Raw genomic sequence first — 17,759 nt, forward strand, 5'->3', positions numbered from 1 at the left:
ATATTTAATTCAGTAAGACACCACGCTTCAGAATGAGCGCACTGAGACTTCCTCATTGAGCTAAACTAGGAAACAGATCTTGACATATCTGCACCTTCTAGAAAGATGTTAGTGACCAGGATGAACTGCTAGTTGAGTAAAAATCTCCTCAAATGGTCCATTTCCCTAACTATGTGGTTGCTAAATGAGCTCTAAATCATTTTGTCCTGACACTTTTGGAATCCACAGATATTCATTATCTCTAAGACTACAAGACAATCTGACTAAATCTAAAGAAGTTTGAGACAAACATGTGTAAGATTCTAAATAAATATTTTTATCTAGACAGAAATGCATTAGTCAAATGTAATTACTAGGTTTTTTTTGTGTAAAAGCTAAAGTCAGATGTCATTTACAGCACAAACTGTAGCTTAGAGGGTAGAAACAAAGCCTGAGTCCAAAACAGGATACAGACAGGACAAGCCAATGCTGTGTTGGGAGTATTCTTTACTTGATTTTCAAGCTCAGAAGGAATGAATATGATTAAAAAAGATTATTATCTGATCTGCAGGCAGAAAAAAGAGTTTACTGGAATGACAAATCACCACAGCAACCCACCTATAAAACCGCAAATGTTCTGTAGTAAGAAAACTGGAAGTTTCTTTTCTCTTTTTCTATGACTAGCATTCCCCTGGGCTCCCATCCCATTTCTTTGTCTTGATCTCTAGATGTGGGTGGGCATTGGAATCTAGTAAAGGGATTCGTTTCGCTCTGTCATCCTCTTTGGTCCTTTCACTACTGAAGAATTTAGGAGTTTGCTGAGGTTTTATTTTTTAGTAAATATGCACAGCTGTAACACACTTCGATATAAAAATGAGCACTCTTTTAGAGCAATGTGAATGTAGCTATTTCAGCTTTTATGTACTGGTTACTAATCGTCTGCGTGCCATCTCCATGTGAGAACTCAGCAAAGTTATATAGAAATACCTCATGTAAGTATTTAAAAGAAAAAAGTGTTTACCTCTGATTCTGCATTAAACAGTTGTCGCTCTCGCTTATCTAGATCTCTCAAGGTTTTCTGAAGTTGTTCCTCCAAGACATTATATTCTGCTACCTTAAAAAAAAAAACAAAGCCTTTTTTTAGTCTTTTTTCTGCAATAAAAATAATCCTTAGGGAGGTCAAGAATCTAAATTTTAAATCTGGTTCTTCAAATTTACTATGATATAAACTATGGTAAATATTAGGTTCAGAGAAAAAGCTAAAATAAAGGATATAGAACAAGTATTCTACCCAGGTATTATTATATAAGTCAGACATTGAACATAAAACAACATGTATCGTAAGTCTTTACTTTGAAAAGAACTAAATCAAATAGTTTTTATCAATAAGGGCTCTTTGTGGCTAGAAATGTGATACTGATACACATTACTGTTAAGACTGTTACGGCAAATCCTTCGTTTCGTTTCGTGTTTTAGTCACTAAATAACCTGTCTGACTTCACAGTACCCTGGGACTTATCATGAGACTTAGAGAGTCTGAGAATTAGTTTCTTACCTTTTTCTTCACTAATGCTTCTCTTTCTTTATCTCTTTTCTTCCATTCTTCTGCAAGTGCTTGCATATGGGCCATTTCCTTCTTTTTAAGCTTTTTTAAAAAAAACAAAACACCACAACAACAAAAATAGAAAGGACACCTAACCATTAAAATTTTTTAAAGTATAAAATTATTTATCAAGAAATTAGACACTCTCAGAACTCCACAGCCCAAATTCTCCTAGACTTGTATATTTTAGCACATGCAGACCTGACGGAGAAAATTGCAACTATAGAAAATACTGAGAGCCTCTCTTGAGTAGCAAAATAAAAAAAGAAACTCAAATTTAACATGCTGTAAATACTGTACTCAAGGTTTCGTTCTGATACTGAAGCATCCTCCATTTAATTATGCCTAGTAACATAACATAGCCTACTTTTCATATAACCAAGCTGCACTGTCAGCCTAAATTTGAGAAAAATATCCTAACTTAATAGAAACTGCAGTCTCAAGGTCCTTCTGAAAAAAAAAAAAGAGCAATCCTTTGTAAGAATGATCATTTTCACTCTAAAAGCAACATTCATAGTATAAGCAGAATTACTTCAAGAGTGGAAAGACAACAATAGATTTTGACTGACAATAAAGAAATGCAACATTAATACCTAACAGTAATAATCTGCATCTTGAGTTTCTTTGCATTCCTAAGTTAGGAAGGGAAATTTGATTCCTAGCACGTATTTAAGTTACTGGCCAAAGAGTAAAGAGTTGACATTCTTCCTTAAGACTATGGAAAACATTGGTGCATATCTTTTAACTTTATATATTCTGTACATTGCAAATGTATTTCTTTTTTTGAAAGAGTGGCACAATTCAAGAAAAATATTGCTCAAGTTTTCTATCAAGAGGTCTTGAAATATAGGTAATAGGAAGAGAAAAAAAAAAAAAAAAAAAGACTAAAAACCTGATTTTCAAAAATATCTTCTTGCATTTCCTTCCACATTTCTAACTCCAGTGCTGCTTTGTATTCCAAAGTTTCTCGAGGTTCTGGCTGGATTTCTGGAGCTTGAGGCTGAGGGACATGCTGCTGTTGACCAGCACCTATACACTGATCACAACAACAAGGGTTTTTGTATTTGATTAGCAAGATTTTCAATGAACTACTCAATTAAAAGTTAGAGTTAAAAATAAATAAAGCGAAAGATTACTTGAGAAGAATCTGACACCAGAACTTCGTGCACTTTCACAAGCCCATAGTCTTCCAAAGTGATGGCATAAGAAAGCTCCGCTATTCTGTTACTTGACCTGTAAATTACATCAGAACGTTATTTTAATGAAAGCTATCTTAAAAAACACATAACATTAATTGTAAGATGACATGTAAAACAGAAAAGATGAAAGGTTTCCGTGTCCTTAGTTCTTAATGACTCTTAAAATAGTTGTCTGAGAGTCTAAGCATATGTCTAAGATGTTGAGAGAAACACTACACACAGAAATTCCGCAGCTGAATTACCACATATGACTACTCTAATGTGAAAGTTCACTATAGGACAGATCTGCAACAGGTCAGAAACAACTCTATGGTTTCAGTTATAGCCACACACTGATGTAAGTACAATTATTCAGTCATTTAAAGCTGGAAGCTGTAGTTTTAGATATCAAGTAACTTGCAACAAAAGGATGCAGAAATTACTCTGACTCAGATTTGATATATTTTCTGGAACAGAAAAATTCTAAAAGGAACTTTTATCATTTTTATTGTATCAACTAAGGCACTAAAATATTTTCAGAGAGCTGCATTCTACATTTATTTCAGAGATAAAAATGACTAACTGGGTACCATATATAAATTATACATTTTTTAAAAGATCCATGTTAATACTATCTTACACTAATAGAAAAATAAAATTCAAGGTAAGAGAACTCAAAAATAAGAGTTGCTGAAAGTGAGTTTTACATATTAGCATATAAGGAATGTTAGTCCCAAAAGAGCAAGGTTACAAATGTATCAGCACAGCAAAATGCATAAAACTAATTATATGTTTGAGAATGCCATCTAGTGGATATCAAATTTTGTGCTAAAACAGTTCTCATTTTAGCCACAACTCTTTCTCTTGAGACAAGCATTGAAGTTTAACATATAGCGAAGTCAAAGCACGCCTCTTCACAGGATCAGAATGTTATCTTCCACGTCATAAAAATTCTAGCAAAAAGTCTAAATTTTGCTTCTATCATCTTTGGTGGGGGGGAGGAAACGTATTGCGTCACTCTTCCGATTTCTGTAAGTTCTCCCTCTATCCCTTGCAAGATACATGTTTCCTTTCATTAAAACGCATGTGAGTTTAAAGATGATTTTCAAAATACTTACAAGTTATTAGGGAAAATGAAAGCAAGTCTAAAGTAAACAGGACTTCCTTCAAACAAGACCAAACTACTTCAAGAGATTATAATATTTCAGTTAATACGACAGGGCAGTAGAAAGGCATAATCACTATTCTGTTTTACTTTTTCTATTCATTTTTGTTTTCTCATTCTCTAAAACTTCAACAATAGAATATTATATATAAACGTCCAAAATAAGTATTTATGTATTGACAGAAATATCTATGCTGTAACTTTCAAGGTTTTTGAAAACCAACTTTTTTTAAAAAAAAAAAAGCAAAGACACCAACAGAATCCTAGCTGCAATTTTGTTGACATTCAATTCTTCCTTATTTTCAAACTGTATCAAGCAAGTTAGGAGTCTGGCAAATAACTGTCAAAACATAAAAAAACTATATGACAAATGCCCTCCTCAATTGTGTGAAATGGAACACATGCTTTTGAAGAATGCCTTATTTTTTTTCAAGTTAAAAACAACATTTTTCAAATTGAAGAGAAAAAAAATAAACAAGAACTTTTTTTTTCGGGAAGATATTAAACAAATCTTCAAAGATAAATGAAGTAGGTAATTTTATAAAAAGTTTTACCCTTGCGCTGCTGTGACACTGATTGTTTCATTGTAGGTCTGGCGCCAGCATTGTTCACCATTAGCACCCAAGAATCGAGTTTTTTCTGGAGCCAAAACATTTGAAAGCTGAAGTCTTGCAACCCCTAGAAGCAAGTCTTTGGCTATTTTATCCTTATGCCACAATTCAACAAGCAGCGGTAGCCTGAAACAAACAAATGATTTTAGAGGCAGCCATCAATAGGAAAGAAGACACATTATTTTCATCTGAGACACAAACTTCCTGCTGAACACATCATCCCAATCCACCCTGGTCATAGCTGTCAAAAATAACATGGGTACTGCCTCTCATTCAGAGGGGAATGAGACTGATTGATTGAGTTTTATCACTTTGCCTAGGTCAGCATTCCCTCTTTCAGTTCTTTATGCCTCTAATCTTGTCCATTCATAAACGCATATAAATATGACACAGTCAGTACCTCTCACAGAATTTCTTCATTTTGCCTTTTCTTTCAAAATAACACTAGTCTGATGATTGCTTTATTCTACGTCTTAATCCCCTATCAACAGTTTCATCAGTGTATTTAAATTTCTTAGTACTTACTGTATTTCAAAGACACTGGATAGTCAAATACTAAAAAGATAAACAAAACTATTTATATAGAAATAGAAGTGCCTTGTTAATTTATCGACTTAAGTAAATTCTCAAACTGAAGAGCTAAACTGAAAGAAGTGAACTTGCAATAAAACCTGAGATAAAAGACTTTTAGTGTAATTAAGACAAAAAAAAAGTAAATTGTCACCTGAAGAATGTGTCTTGAAGCTGATGAGGTGTTGTTGCAAAGTCAAATGCACAGTAGGATTGGGGGAGAAAAACTTCCATATTCTTTCTGATTTCTACAGGTGGGTTTGTCATAATAGGTGCTGCACTGCCAAAAAAGGGATACGAGTACCTAATGAAAAAAAGAAAACAAACAAACAAACATATATATATATATATTTTATACTCCTAGAACAGGAAAAACAACTTAGAAGTCTTATTGGGGCACAATTTGCATTGAAGTCAATGGAAGTGGCATAAATACATCTAACAGTGGAATTTTGCTCTCAAATATTCAAAAAAAATTTTGGGGGGGACTACTTTGTGGTTACCTTGATGAAAATGTCAATGCTGACATTCAGGACTGTAGAAACCAATCTTTGTTAAAGTTCCATTTCTCACTCTAGATAAAAATTATGGAGTATTATACTCAGATTGTAAGTATACTTGTAACTAACGCTACCTGCTTGGCTTAACAAGAAGTAATTGATAACCAGGTATACCTTTAGCCAGTGTCAGAAGTGACTTTCTTATAATAAATCAGGTAGCTTTTCTTATACAATTTACAATATGCCCTGATAAGCAACTCTATTGGCACAACTCGTTGAATGATAAAATTACAAATGGGAAGCCAAGGGCTTCTTGTACTGGCCTTGCTCTCAGAACAAAACCAACCAACAAAAAACCCTGTATTATTAAATTGGTGCTCTTAACTAAGTTACTAGTAACATAAATAATGGTGCATTGATTGTTGTGATCCTTCTCCCTGCTAACACCTGCTTATGTTTCAGAAATACTACCATATTTTTCTTTCACATTAACAGGAAGTAATGTAATCAAACTAATCTCTAAGCAATTGTTCCAAATTAGCAGGTGAAGCTTGTTGCTTTTGCTTCAGACACAAAGATCACATATCCAAAAGCTTTTCTTCTTTCTTCTAAACTCTTAAGTCAATCTATTAACAGATACGACTTCTCCCAGATAATAAGTTTTGTCTGTGGTATGCAGAGACCAACAAAAAAAATCAATGACACTGACTCTCAAAATGAAACTACACTGGTTCTTCCCTTTAAGATTTATGTGTGCTTCCTTTAGATTCAGTATCTCAGACAATCCACAAGTTTATCTATAGCTTATGATAAGACAACTAGTAGCTCTGTGGAGAAATGGAAGCTACAGAAATCATTCCAATGAGTTGGAAAAGTAGCTAAAAAGCAAGGTAATGTTCCTTTTCCTCTAATGGCTGAAGAGTCATCTGTATTGCCTGGACTTGGTCCTCAAGTGAGACTTAATGAAAGCTCCAGTGCAGGTGAAGTTATACATTATCTTTAATGCTACTATTCTGAGAAGCTGAGTGATGAGCCAGCTGACTGCTTCAAAATGTTTGGCCACTGACAAGCAGCTACCTAAAGATGAAAAGCATCAGGCAGTGTGTTGCCACTAATAGTTCAAATTAGATTTTTTTTTGTATTGAAAAATGCTGTTACTGCCCAGAATAAAACCAAACTAAATAAATCATACCTTAAAATGCAATTTATTGGAAACCCAACTTCCAGACCACGTATACTTCGTAAATCTATTGAAAAGCAAAAATGGTGAGAGGCTGCCGGAATGACAATTCTCTGTGCTGAGACAGGCTCTGAAGAACTTGATGCACCCACGGGATTGGACTGAGATACAGGTACCGGAGCATTCTCGTCTGAAAATGAAATAGAGGTATTTGTGCATGTGTTTTTGTAATCTTTTTACAACATATTACAGATGTGCCTCACATGTTAAATGCAAGATGTTTCCCAAAGTATTTCTATTCCTTCTAATATAGGTTAATAGTAAATATAAAAAATTGTCATTCCACTTGTAAATTGATGATATATATAGGTGTATATATATGCACACACACACACACATACCCCCCACATATAAATATGAGTGTATGTACACACACACACACATTTTATGTAGGACTATTTTCCTCAATAACTTTTATTTTTAAAGCTATATAAATATGTACTGCTAGAAAAAAAATAAACATCTAACTATTCAGTTCTTCAAAGGAATGCTGTAGCATTTTAGTCTTCCCTTTCAAAATTTTATGAATCTGTTCCTAGACCACTTGAGTCTAGGAAGAACACACGGAAGAAGCACCAAGGATTGACTCGGGTAAGGAAGTTGCAATTTCTGTTCCCAAACAGAAAGTTAACTACTGAAAGCTATAGCCAGGTCTCTAAATAGCACATCTACTCATTAAAAAAATACTTTTCACTGTAACCATTTTATAAGCAGAAAACAGACGCTTCAGTGAGAGCATCAGCCTCACTGGATAGCCTATCCAATTGCAACAGTAAGTATGGGAAAAGATCCAGCTAGTTCAAGCCCTTACATTGGTGCCTCGAACTCCAACTTTGCCTTTAAAGTCAAACTGTAAGTTTTACAGACAGGGTCTCTGAAAGTCATCCTCCAAGAATGTTTAATATTGTATAACAAAGGGAAAGGCTAAGAAACTGTCAGAGAACTGGTTGGTTGTCTTTTATAACTGCCCACTGTTCTAATGGTCTCTCTTCATAATCATCGTAAATGCTTTAGTGCCATTTAAAAGAATACACTGTTGCTAGTATTGGCACTTCATTTTTTTCTGATGATGGATATAATACATAAAAAAGAGAAAAATATATAAAGAGCAGAATAATATGTAATACTCCAGTAAAACTAGTCAGCATAACATAGGAATGAATTTAAATAACCTTCATCAGTTTCAAGTAAAAATAATATATATATATATATTATATATATATATATATATATGAAAAGAAAAAGAAGAATTGCTTTATGTAATTCAGTGGCTGGATAGAAATTTAAGACATAGGAATACAAAACTGCAATTAGCCTATAGTTAAAAATGTATCTAAGCTACTACTCTACTCAAATTCACTTGATCTACTAATTTCGAAAAACAATTTCACTTTACTGGAATTCTGCAGCTCTGCCAATAAAGGTGACTTTGCTCTGCTTTGGGATTTGCAAAGTGGTAGCTCTTCAATGTACTGTTTGTCAACTTCTTTGCATGACTCTGCCACCAGCCCTGAAAGATAGTTACGAAATGATAATGTTTTTCATTTTAAATACATATATGAAATAATAAATAAAGCAACCGAAGACTTTTAACTACAGATTAATATTCACTTCTGTGACCATAACATTTTTTCTTTCTATGTTCTTGATGTTTCAAAAAAAGGGCTTAAGCCCTGCTTAGATAAGGCTTGTTATAATTAATTTTTCTTTCTGAGTTAGCAGGCAAATCACAATTTGTCTTAGCAGTAAGTCCTAAGATTTCCTCTACAGAACTGTGCCTCTATAGGACCAATCTCAAAAGACCAGTAATAGAAGCATAATTAGAATATAACCATTCAGCTTTCTTTGCTGAACATTACTGAAGACGAAGTTAACAAATACATTTTCTCTTCTGGCCTTTACTCTTTGATCATAGCACTTCTTCCCTCTCATCTTCATGCCCCATCCTGGCTCTTCAGTTAAAATCAAACAAGCAAAAAACCTTAGAATAGCTCTGGGGGTCACCAACTCCACATGTCCTACATAGAGATCAATATTAAAAACAACACAAAACCAACCTGCTTGTCCTTGTCCAGGAATTTGTACAGTACAAATGTTTTTGCATTCACAGTTGAATATGGTACATAATAGAGAAAGCTACTTAAAAATTTTAACCTCACTCTTAAAAACCTGCATTTCCTCTACTTTCCTACTTAATAAATCTGAACGTTGGATCACTTCATCTCTTGCTCAGACAGATCAGTTTCTTCATGTCTTTGTACCGAACCTTCCCATTCTCAAGAAAATTCCAAACACCGCTGATATTGTATTTTATGTTGCTGACCATCCAAATCGCTTGTTATCTATGGAACTCTGTCCCCAACCTGGCTCTTACAATTGTTTTTAACAACTACCATGTTCAAATTATATCACTTGCTTTCTTACTGCTAATTCTTCCGTGTAAATAGTTCTTACTTGCACAAAACACATGACCACATGTAAGTAGTAAGTGATTCAAGATGGAAATCACAAATAGGGGGAAAAAGTATATATATATAAACATGCATATGTTTGTGTATATACAGATATATATGCACACACGCACATGTAAGTATAAAACACATACCATTTTTATTTGGTTTCCTAACTTTGTCAAACTTAAGACTTTCCATTTCACTTTCTGTTGCTTCATCTTCTGTGGGAGAAGACTGCTCAACATGAGATGGGACATTCTGGTATCTCTGCTCCAAGCCTTCTGTTTTTCTTCTAGTAGGCGAAAGAACTTTCTTCTGTGGGTGTTCAGGCTCAGTTGGAGCATTTAAGGGGACAAAAGCCTGAATGAAATGATATAATATTCTTATTTATCATTGCTTGCATTGAAAAATTTTGTCTACAACAATTTGATGGTTTGGTATTACTTTTGGGTACAGATAAAAATGAAGTGATGAAAAGATGATTCATATGACTTATTCCTTCAGTAACTTCTGTTTATATTTCAGTGCCACATATGATTTAGAAATATCAAACAAACAAAAACCTGTACAACAATATCTGAACGAAAAATAAATTAGTGAGTTATACCTGGGCACATAGGCTTTCCTTCTGCAGAACTATAGACACTCCAACAGTAGGAGCCATATCCAAAGGCAACTGTGGCAGGTTTTGTTTAGCTCTATTTGGTGGCACGAGGATGAATGCTCCTTCTACTGCTACAGGGTGCTGACTGATCTCTGCATTTCCTTTCTTCAGCAGTCCAGACAATGGTATTTCAGTGCTTCCAAGAGATTGGTCCCCACAGCAAAGATGGATCTGTATATGGAATAGTGTTAGAAAGCAGTAGGTGTTTATTTCCATTTCAGATGTCTGAAGTTGGCCCTCTGCTGGAGGTTGCATAGAACAGGATTGGAGTAATATAAAAAGAGCTATGAAATCTTGGCAGCTGGGGATTTCCACAGTGCTAGCGTAGTAGCTGATCATTGTAGGTTACTTGTCAATTTTTTTCTGGATAACAAATTCAAAATTTTAAGTGCCTTTAAAGAACAGTATGGATTGCATATGGTATAAATGTCATGGTATACTTTACAAGATAGAGAAGAAGGAAACATATATATATCTCACATTATTGGAAGTTCAGAAAGTTTACATATATATTTACATTTCACTTTAACAGCCAGAAATAAATTTTGTTCTTAATTCCTGGTAAGAAATTATTCCTTTTTTCACAAGCTTTCAGACATAAAATTCTGAAACAGTTCTTTTTCTAAACTAACAGACAAACTTACAAGCTAAAATGACTGATGTAAGTTTAAACTCTATAACCTAGTAAAGGGACAAAAGAAAAAAGAAATAAACAACAACAAAAAACTTTTAAAACAATCCACATCCAAGACATATTCTATAACTAACACTTGCCTTACTTAACAGCTCTCTTACTAAAAATTCCATTACAGTTCTCAGTAAAATTGTGCCCTATTTTGCAGCCAGTTAAATGTGAGCCAGAAGCAGATCACCACAGACTCTTAAAATACTACCCTAAGTTTAAAGACGAGGCTAAACATAAGGAATATCCCATACCAAATATACGGCTAGAGTTTAATTTAGAAATTAATATTTGGAAGTGACAAATTAAAAAAAAATTCCAGAACCTTTTTTTATTTGCAAATAGTGCTGACAACATTGAATTTGCAAGGTACTACAGTGACCTCAGCTGTAAGGTCACAAGGTGCTGGTAAGGTTATCACTGACAGTGCAAAGCAGGACTGTGGATTGCATGGATTGTACATAGCCTGCCTCCAGAGAAGGTCCCAGTGCTGTTGAGGCTGCTAAGGCAGCCCATTAGAGTACCACACTTCAGCAACGCTTTTTATCACGACCTATAATTGCACTAGCTTGCTACAGCTGCCATATTAAAGAGATCATGCTCTCTCTGAGAAACTTGCTAATAGGGTTTGCATCAAAGCATTTGTGGTTTTCAGAGGAAGAATTGCTTTATATTTGGGCTAAAAATAGCATATATATAGTCTAGCTTTGGAAACCTGAAATTGTGTAGTTTCAACCTGAGAGGGGAAATTTATTTCATTTACATAATCATGTCTGAAAAGAAACAGCTTACCTGCAATTTTGACTGTGCGCAAAAATAAACCTGGAGGACATCAGTTGTGCTACGTATTCGGACTGAAGCTCTTTCTGGCTCAAAGTTTGGATTAATTAAATCAGTGAAAGGTTCATTTGTGACATCATTTCCCAGCAAAGAGTAGTAGAAGAAAAACTCAGGTTGTCGTTCAGGAATCTTCATTGCACTAGGAACTAACTAAAAAAAAAAAAAGTGTAAAAGTAGAATGTCTTTTTCATTAATATATGGTTACATTAAGCCATAAGTATTATCTTGGAAATTAAAGAGCTTAAAATGTCAAGCTTCAGAGCAGCTGATGTCAATCCCAGTTTGTAGTACATTAAAAAAATGCAAATGCTTTTAATTTATTTCTCAAGTTGAATAAAAATCTTGCATCTTACAGATAATTGAAAGTGATCCAATTTGAAAGTTAGTGGCTTGTTTGTGAAGTATCAGCACCAAAAGCTGTAACAGCATCAAATTCTCAGTAAAGTCTGGCACTAAGGAAATACTCAGAAATAAACAGTAGTGCTTTTACATAATACTCATAGTTTCAATAAACAATGCAGCCTAGACATCAAGTTATATAATCCCCCAGCTCAACCCACTCCCTACCAATTATGAGCAACCCATAATTCCATTCCCTTTACCAAACCAGACCTATTAACATAGGCATTATCATCATATCCATCCCATCCCACTGCTTCCAACTCCATCCCACACATCTGTACATACAACTTTTACAGGAATGCACAGTTTATAAAAACATGAAGTTAAGTATCCTAAAAGAATAATATTCACCTATAATTTGAAGTGTAGACACTACATAATGTTTTAAAATTCAAATTGATCTATATCAATTCAATGAGCAGACAAGACTATTCAGTGCAGAAGACTTACAGGATAACAAAAAAACTAAGGTAGAAATGTCAGAACACAAGGGTAGCACATTACTTCTTAAAAGTTAAATGCAGTAAGGAAACAAACCTGTTCTAGTTGTGTGGCAAATGCGATAGTTACAGATAAAACAAAGTAGTCTTTACAATAGTCTGCTGGTCCAATTTGATGATAGCCCTCTTCCTCATTCAGGACTGCTACAATACTTTTAGGGTCCAGTCCAGAAACAAGACTAGATACTAAGAAATGAGAAGTTAAATAAAATAAAGAATAATTTAGCATGTTGTGCTCAATCACTGCTTCTTTGTAATCATATATAAATATATTTTAGTCTTATTTCTGCAAGTACAAAGTTGGATGTTTGCTTCCACAGCATTTCAGCATAAAAACCTCAGCCCCTAATTATAGCTACAACCCTCCCAGATTAATTTCAATTCAATGAGAACAAATGTGTTTTGAAGATAATTATGTCCAGAATATTAGTGTACATTTTAGTTTTATATTACAGTGATTGTTAAAAACTTGGAACTTAATTTCATTAGTTTGGATTCTAATATCTCTGAAAAGTTAAAACATGCTCACAGCTATTTTAATGAAGTTAGCCTACAACAACTCATGGTATTTCAAGTGCCTATAGCCCTTTGCTGAATTCACCTCATGCATGAGCTAAAAATATGTCACTAGATAGATCTTGTGGACCAGCTCACTCATGGTGAGTTCACTGTATCAAAAAGTTTACATTTGCCCATCTAGATTTCTTCATTTATATTACTGCATCAGAGGACAAATATGTCTCCAATGGAATATACAATACACAAACCAATTTCGACTGTTTAGTTCTCAAAATTTTCCACTTGACACATCTCACTAATTCAACTGGAGAAAAGTGTAGGACAGAATTCAGAAGTGTAATGACTTCTAGCATTTAATCTGAAGGGGACCTGCCCTGAAAAATTTATTACCACTGTAACATGATTTAAGTATTGAATGGTTTAGTTTACAAAATGAATTTATTGGTAGGCCTGCTTCTTTTTCTGAACTATTGCACTACTTTAGAATAGTTCAGCTGCACTACTCAATAATTGCACTACTAGAACCACACCCGATAAAGATCCTTTCATCTTTCTTTAGTTACAGAACTCTCCATAGCCTTGAACTGTAACTAAAATGCTGGCAGTAGTAATTACACATCCCCAATTCCCTCAGTCTTAAAGGTACGCTAGTTTGCAATTTGTGTGACTTTCAGGTGGACAGAGTTGCAAAGCAAAGCATCCTTACAGCAGAGTTTATACCCATCATGACAAGATACATTAACTGACTGTAAATTATTTGTGCTACTCTGGCTCAAAACAACACGGTGTTTGCAAAAAGCACTATACTCGTCTTGTACAACATCCTTTTGAATTAAAAGTCAGTAATATTTTTATTCTGTTACTTACCTTTCCCTTCTCTAGGAGGTGCCTCCTTTGCTTTAAAACCATCCACAACTGCTTTTGTATCAGTTTCCAACACAACACCTACTTGTATCTCAGATTTAAATTTAGTGTATTTGTTACTAAGTAAAGGATACCATTTTGGTGTCTACATAATCAAAAAAAAAGAAACCAAAGACAAATAAAAATCAAATACATGAAAAAAAAAAACAGGAAAAAAAATATAATAGTAACAGTTACAAAATAAATCAATTTACTTGCTTTCCCACCACATGATTTACAGGAAAGTACCTCAACAGATACTTCAAAATATGAGTTAATAGTGTTTTAACAAAGATTTTCTAAAATGATTCCCAGAACAATAACTGAACCTATTCTTTTCCACTGACTGGCAAATTAGACAAGCCAGCAAGCAAAACACTCTATAAATTCTTAATTTAAAAAAAAAGAAGGTTCTCAGCTGAAAGATTGCATATGAAACTACATGGGTCAGTAATCCCTATGTCTTATGATGCTAAAGTAAGAAAGCAGGGTCCTAGAAAATCTAGTTATGTTTTGAACAAGTTGGATAGTATTTGGATGAAATAGACTTACATAAACAACTACATTTTATTGATTCCACACTGTTAAGCGGCTAGAACATGTGGTTCATTGAGGTTACATTCATCTAGTATCACTTAGTTTGTGTTTCAGAACTGTGTCCAAAGTATAGCTTATGATAACACAAGAAATCTTCCAAAGAGGCCCGTTATTAAGACTTCTTTCTCTCACTGTCTTAAAAAAAAAACCCCACACCCTAAAGTTTGAGTGTGAACACTCAAGAGCTCAACAGTTATTTGGACAAATTTTAGACAATTTTTCCAGTTAGTTAAGTCATGGCAGTTAACAGTGTAGCTAAAAATGCTTCGCTTTTAAAATCTGAAAATGTAAGAACTTAAGAAAATCTCCAGGGTATCTTTTTCATTCTGTAGAAGCAATTTAAGTTGCTTGCTATAGTCATCATATTTAAATGATGACTATAGAAGCATTTTCATTTGCCCATATCCTTACATGGAGAGCTACAATCTTTGTCTTTAAAAAGAGAGTTTGAAATAGAGTAATCAAACAAAAGTCATTTTTTTTCAAAACACGACCCCAAAGTTACACCATTCCTTCTGTCAAGTTCTCTTATACTTGTAAAAGCATGTCAAAGCATTCATTTGTAATAGTTTTAGAGTGAATAACATACCTGCTTCCTTTCCTGGGCAGCTCTTAAATCAAGTATAATATAGCCAATGTTCTCTCTAGACGAAGTTATAGGATCCAGTGCAAAACACTGGAGTTTGATAGGTGTACGCTGCAGCCTGTAAGAATAACTTGATTGAAATTAAAAATGTAAACATAATCTCTGCTACTACACTTAGCTCACAAAACTAATTTACAAATTTCAAGCATATTGACAATATACAATTTATTGACATTTGTAATGTAACTAGTTCTGATAAGTCTGCATCTAAATTTACAACAAATTCCTAAAAATTAAGCATTAAGTAAATTAGAATTAACAAATCGGTAAGTTTTATAAAAGGAAAAGTAGTGACAAATAAATTCTTTCTAATCTAAGTAGGTACAGCAATTCATATAAAATTAGTATTTCACTTGTGATGGCATCTTAAACATATGACTGATGTGAAAGACTTAAGTAAAAAAATAGAGAAGCAGAGACAAGATCTTTAGCATAAGGTAATCTCTGACATTTTTCTTTCCTCATAAAGTTAATGGCACCTTTACGACTCCTGGCAAAAGCATCTGAGCAACAGCTGTGCAGCAGGACTACCCATATACTTGTCACTGTTGAGTGTAGCTTCCCAATATTGCCATGCAAAGGAGCATACCAGGGACAGAACTATAATATTACATTCATATTTTTGGTGAGTACCAAGTGACAGCTATGGAAAACAAATTCAATTTCTCAGCTCTTCTAATAGATGTACTCAAAAATATCTTAAGTCGGCTCTTGAGGTATGAAGCTAACCCAATCATATTCTGCTTCATGACACATTATATATAAGAAAACCTGAATTCAGTGTTTGAATTTTAGTGTAATTATTTTACTTCAAGCTCTTTTTTTATTTATTTTTAAATAGGTGTTTAAATATTACTTATCTTGCCATTTACTATTGTTTGTTGTGGCAACAATATGGTATGCCAGTGTATAGTGAAAAGACAGTTTCTAAAAAAATAAAGTAAATTTAGATGGCAGTAACATAAAAATCATATTTCAATAGCTATACAGAGATAAGAAAACTTATCTCCAAACCAATTTAACTTTATTTTGCACTTAGATTTTAGTGCTACCTGTGCTGATGAAGTGCTTTCCTATCAAGTTCCCAAGCCAACTCAGTGGCAAATTCAGGCTGGTCAGTGTGCTCTACAGGATCGGTAGCCAGCTGTTCACCATCAAACTTGGCTTCAACTATAAGCATACGCTTTGCCCGTCTTGGAAAATATCGCCCTGAAAAGATACACAGGATAATTACCAGGCACCATCGGTGGAAAACAATCAATCAATCAAACAAACAAAAAACAGAAAATCAAAAACAACTGGCCAAAGGTCAGCATTATGTCATATAAAGAACAGTCAAATAACATTTTCTATACCATCTTTTCTGAACTTAGTTAAAATTACTTAAATTTTACTTAAATTACTTAAAAGATTTTACGACAGTTGCACAATGGAAACACTGAAACACATTTTTCCAATTTCTTGTTATTAGCAAGGATTTATGACCGCACTAGAAAAAGTATGTCCTGGGTTCATATGTGATTTCATATTTTTATCACTAACTGAAGTTAAAATGCAGACAAAATGAAGCGTTTAAAATCTGCATACATGATGATGCAGGAAGGAGCTACATGCATTTTAGAGAACAGGATCTCACTTTAATCTTAACAGAATGGGTCAGAAAATAATAGGATGCCCTTCACAAAGAAAAGGATCTAGCACAAGTATGTTTGCACAACCCACTATATGTCTGCAAGTATAACCTGTGCACACAGAAGATGAGAAATGATTAGCACTGCAATCAAGTCAACACTGAAAAGGATTTTGGTAGGCTGCTAATACAGAACATTGATATACTGCAAGAAAAAAAAAAAGAAAATATATGCATATATATGTATATTGGGGACAGATGGTAATGCTCTACTCAGCATTGTAAAGCGTTGGCTGGAGTCCACTGTCCAGTCCACAGCACTTCAGAAAAGGGCTAAAGAAGCAAAGAGACTTCAGAGAGACAGTGCGAATCCAGCCCACACGGAAGAGCTAAAGAAGTTGATTTCTCTAGTCTAGAGAAAAGATAACTCATGGGATACATGACCTCTGATTACAGAAGGGTTCATTCAGAGGAAAGGCAACAAGCTGATCTCTATATCTGCTTGCGACAAGGGACTTAAATGGCAACAGAGAGAACTTAGATATTAGAAAAGTGTAATTTAAGAGCAGTTGGAATTTTGCAGGAAAGTGAGGAAGGAAGATGCAGGAAACTGTCAGTCTTTCAAACCACGTTTTTGGTCAGAGTGCTCCCGAGGACGAGCTGGGCACGGCTGACGCACATAATCGAGACCGCACGGCCGAGGGTGCCGCTCCGGCTGTGCCGATCCCTACGCGGCCCTTCAGCACCTTCCCGGTGCGGAGCGGGCACCGGCGCGGCCACCCGGCCCTCGCCCCGCTACCTTCCAGGATGGACACCACGATCAGCAGCCGGTCAGCGGCTCTGGGCACCATCTCCGCGCCTCGTCTCGCCGCGCCTCGCCCGGCGCTGCTCCTGGTCGCGGGTGCAGCAGGAGGAGGACGAAGAAGAGGAAAGAGAAGAAGGAGGAGGAGTAGGAAGGGGAGACGGAGGGCGGCGCGGCGCCACTCGCGGCCGTTTTGCCGCCGCGAAACCTTTAAACACCAACCGCCGCCTCACGCCGCACTTCCGCCTAGCAACGGCGGCTCCCCCAGCGCGCTT

The 17,759-nt window shown here is 35.0% G+C and overlaps 1 protein-coding gene across 1 annotated transcript in view; it reads right to left on the reverse strand.

The window, feature by feature from the left end:
* Positions 1-17,533, reverse strand: part of CEP120 (centrosomal protein 120) — a 31,447-nt gene extending 13,914 nt beyond the window's left edge. The window contains exons 1-16 of the mRNA XM_088534714.1: positions 17,482-17,533; positions 16,105-16,261; positions 14,996-15,110; positions 13,774-13,915; positions 12,425-12,573; positions 11,438-11,635; positions 9,907-10,134; positions 9,452-9,659; positions 8,243-8,356; positions 6,799-6,976; positions 5,261-5,410; positions 4,480-4,662; positions 2,719-2,815; positions 2,475-2,618; positions 1,535-1,624; positions 1,001-1,093 (exon numbers count right to left, since the gene is read on the reverse strand). Coding sequence (XP_088390840.1) covers positions 1,001-1,093; positions 1,535-1,624; positions 2,475-2,618; positions 2,719-2,815; positions 4,480-4,662; positions 5,261-5,410; positions 6,799-6,976; positions 8,243-8,356; positions 9,452-9,659; positions 9,907-10,134; positions 11,438-11,635; positions 12,425-12,573; positions 13,774-13,915; positions 14,996-15,110; positions 16,105-16,261; positions 17,482-17,533 — 2,298 coding nt within the window. The remainder of the gene's footprint in view (positions 1-1,000; positions 1,094-1,534; positions 1,625-2,474; positions 2,619-2,718; positions 2,816-4,479; positions 4,663-5,260; positions 5,411-6,798; positions 6,977-8,242; positions 8,357-9,451; positions 9,660-9,906; positions 10,135-11,437; positions 11,636-12,424; positions 12,574-13,773; positions 13,916-14,995; positions 15,111-16,104; positions 16,262-17,481) is intronic.
* Between the last annotated feature and the right edge of the window lie 226 nt (positions 17,534-17,759).

This window comes from Tinamus guttatus, unplaced genomic scaffold, assembly GCF_059628265.1.
Source record: "Tinamus guttatus ecotype Peru unplaced genomic scaffold, ASM5962826v1 Tinamus_guttatus_pri_ptg000591l, whole genome shotgun sequence".
Classification (NCBI taxonomy): Eukaryota; Metazoa; Chordata; class Aves; order Tinamiformes; family Tinamidae; genus Tinamus; species Tinamus guttatus.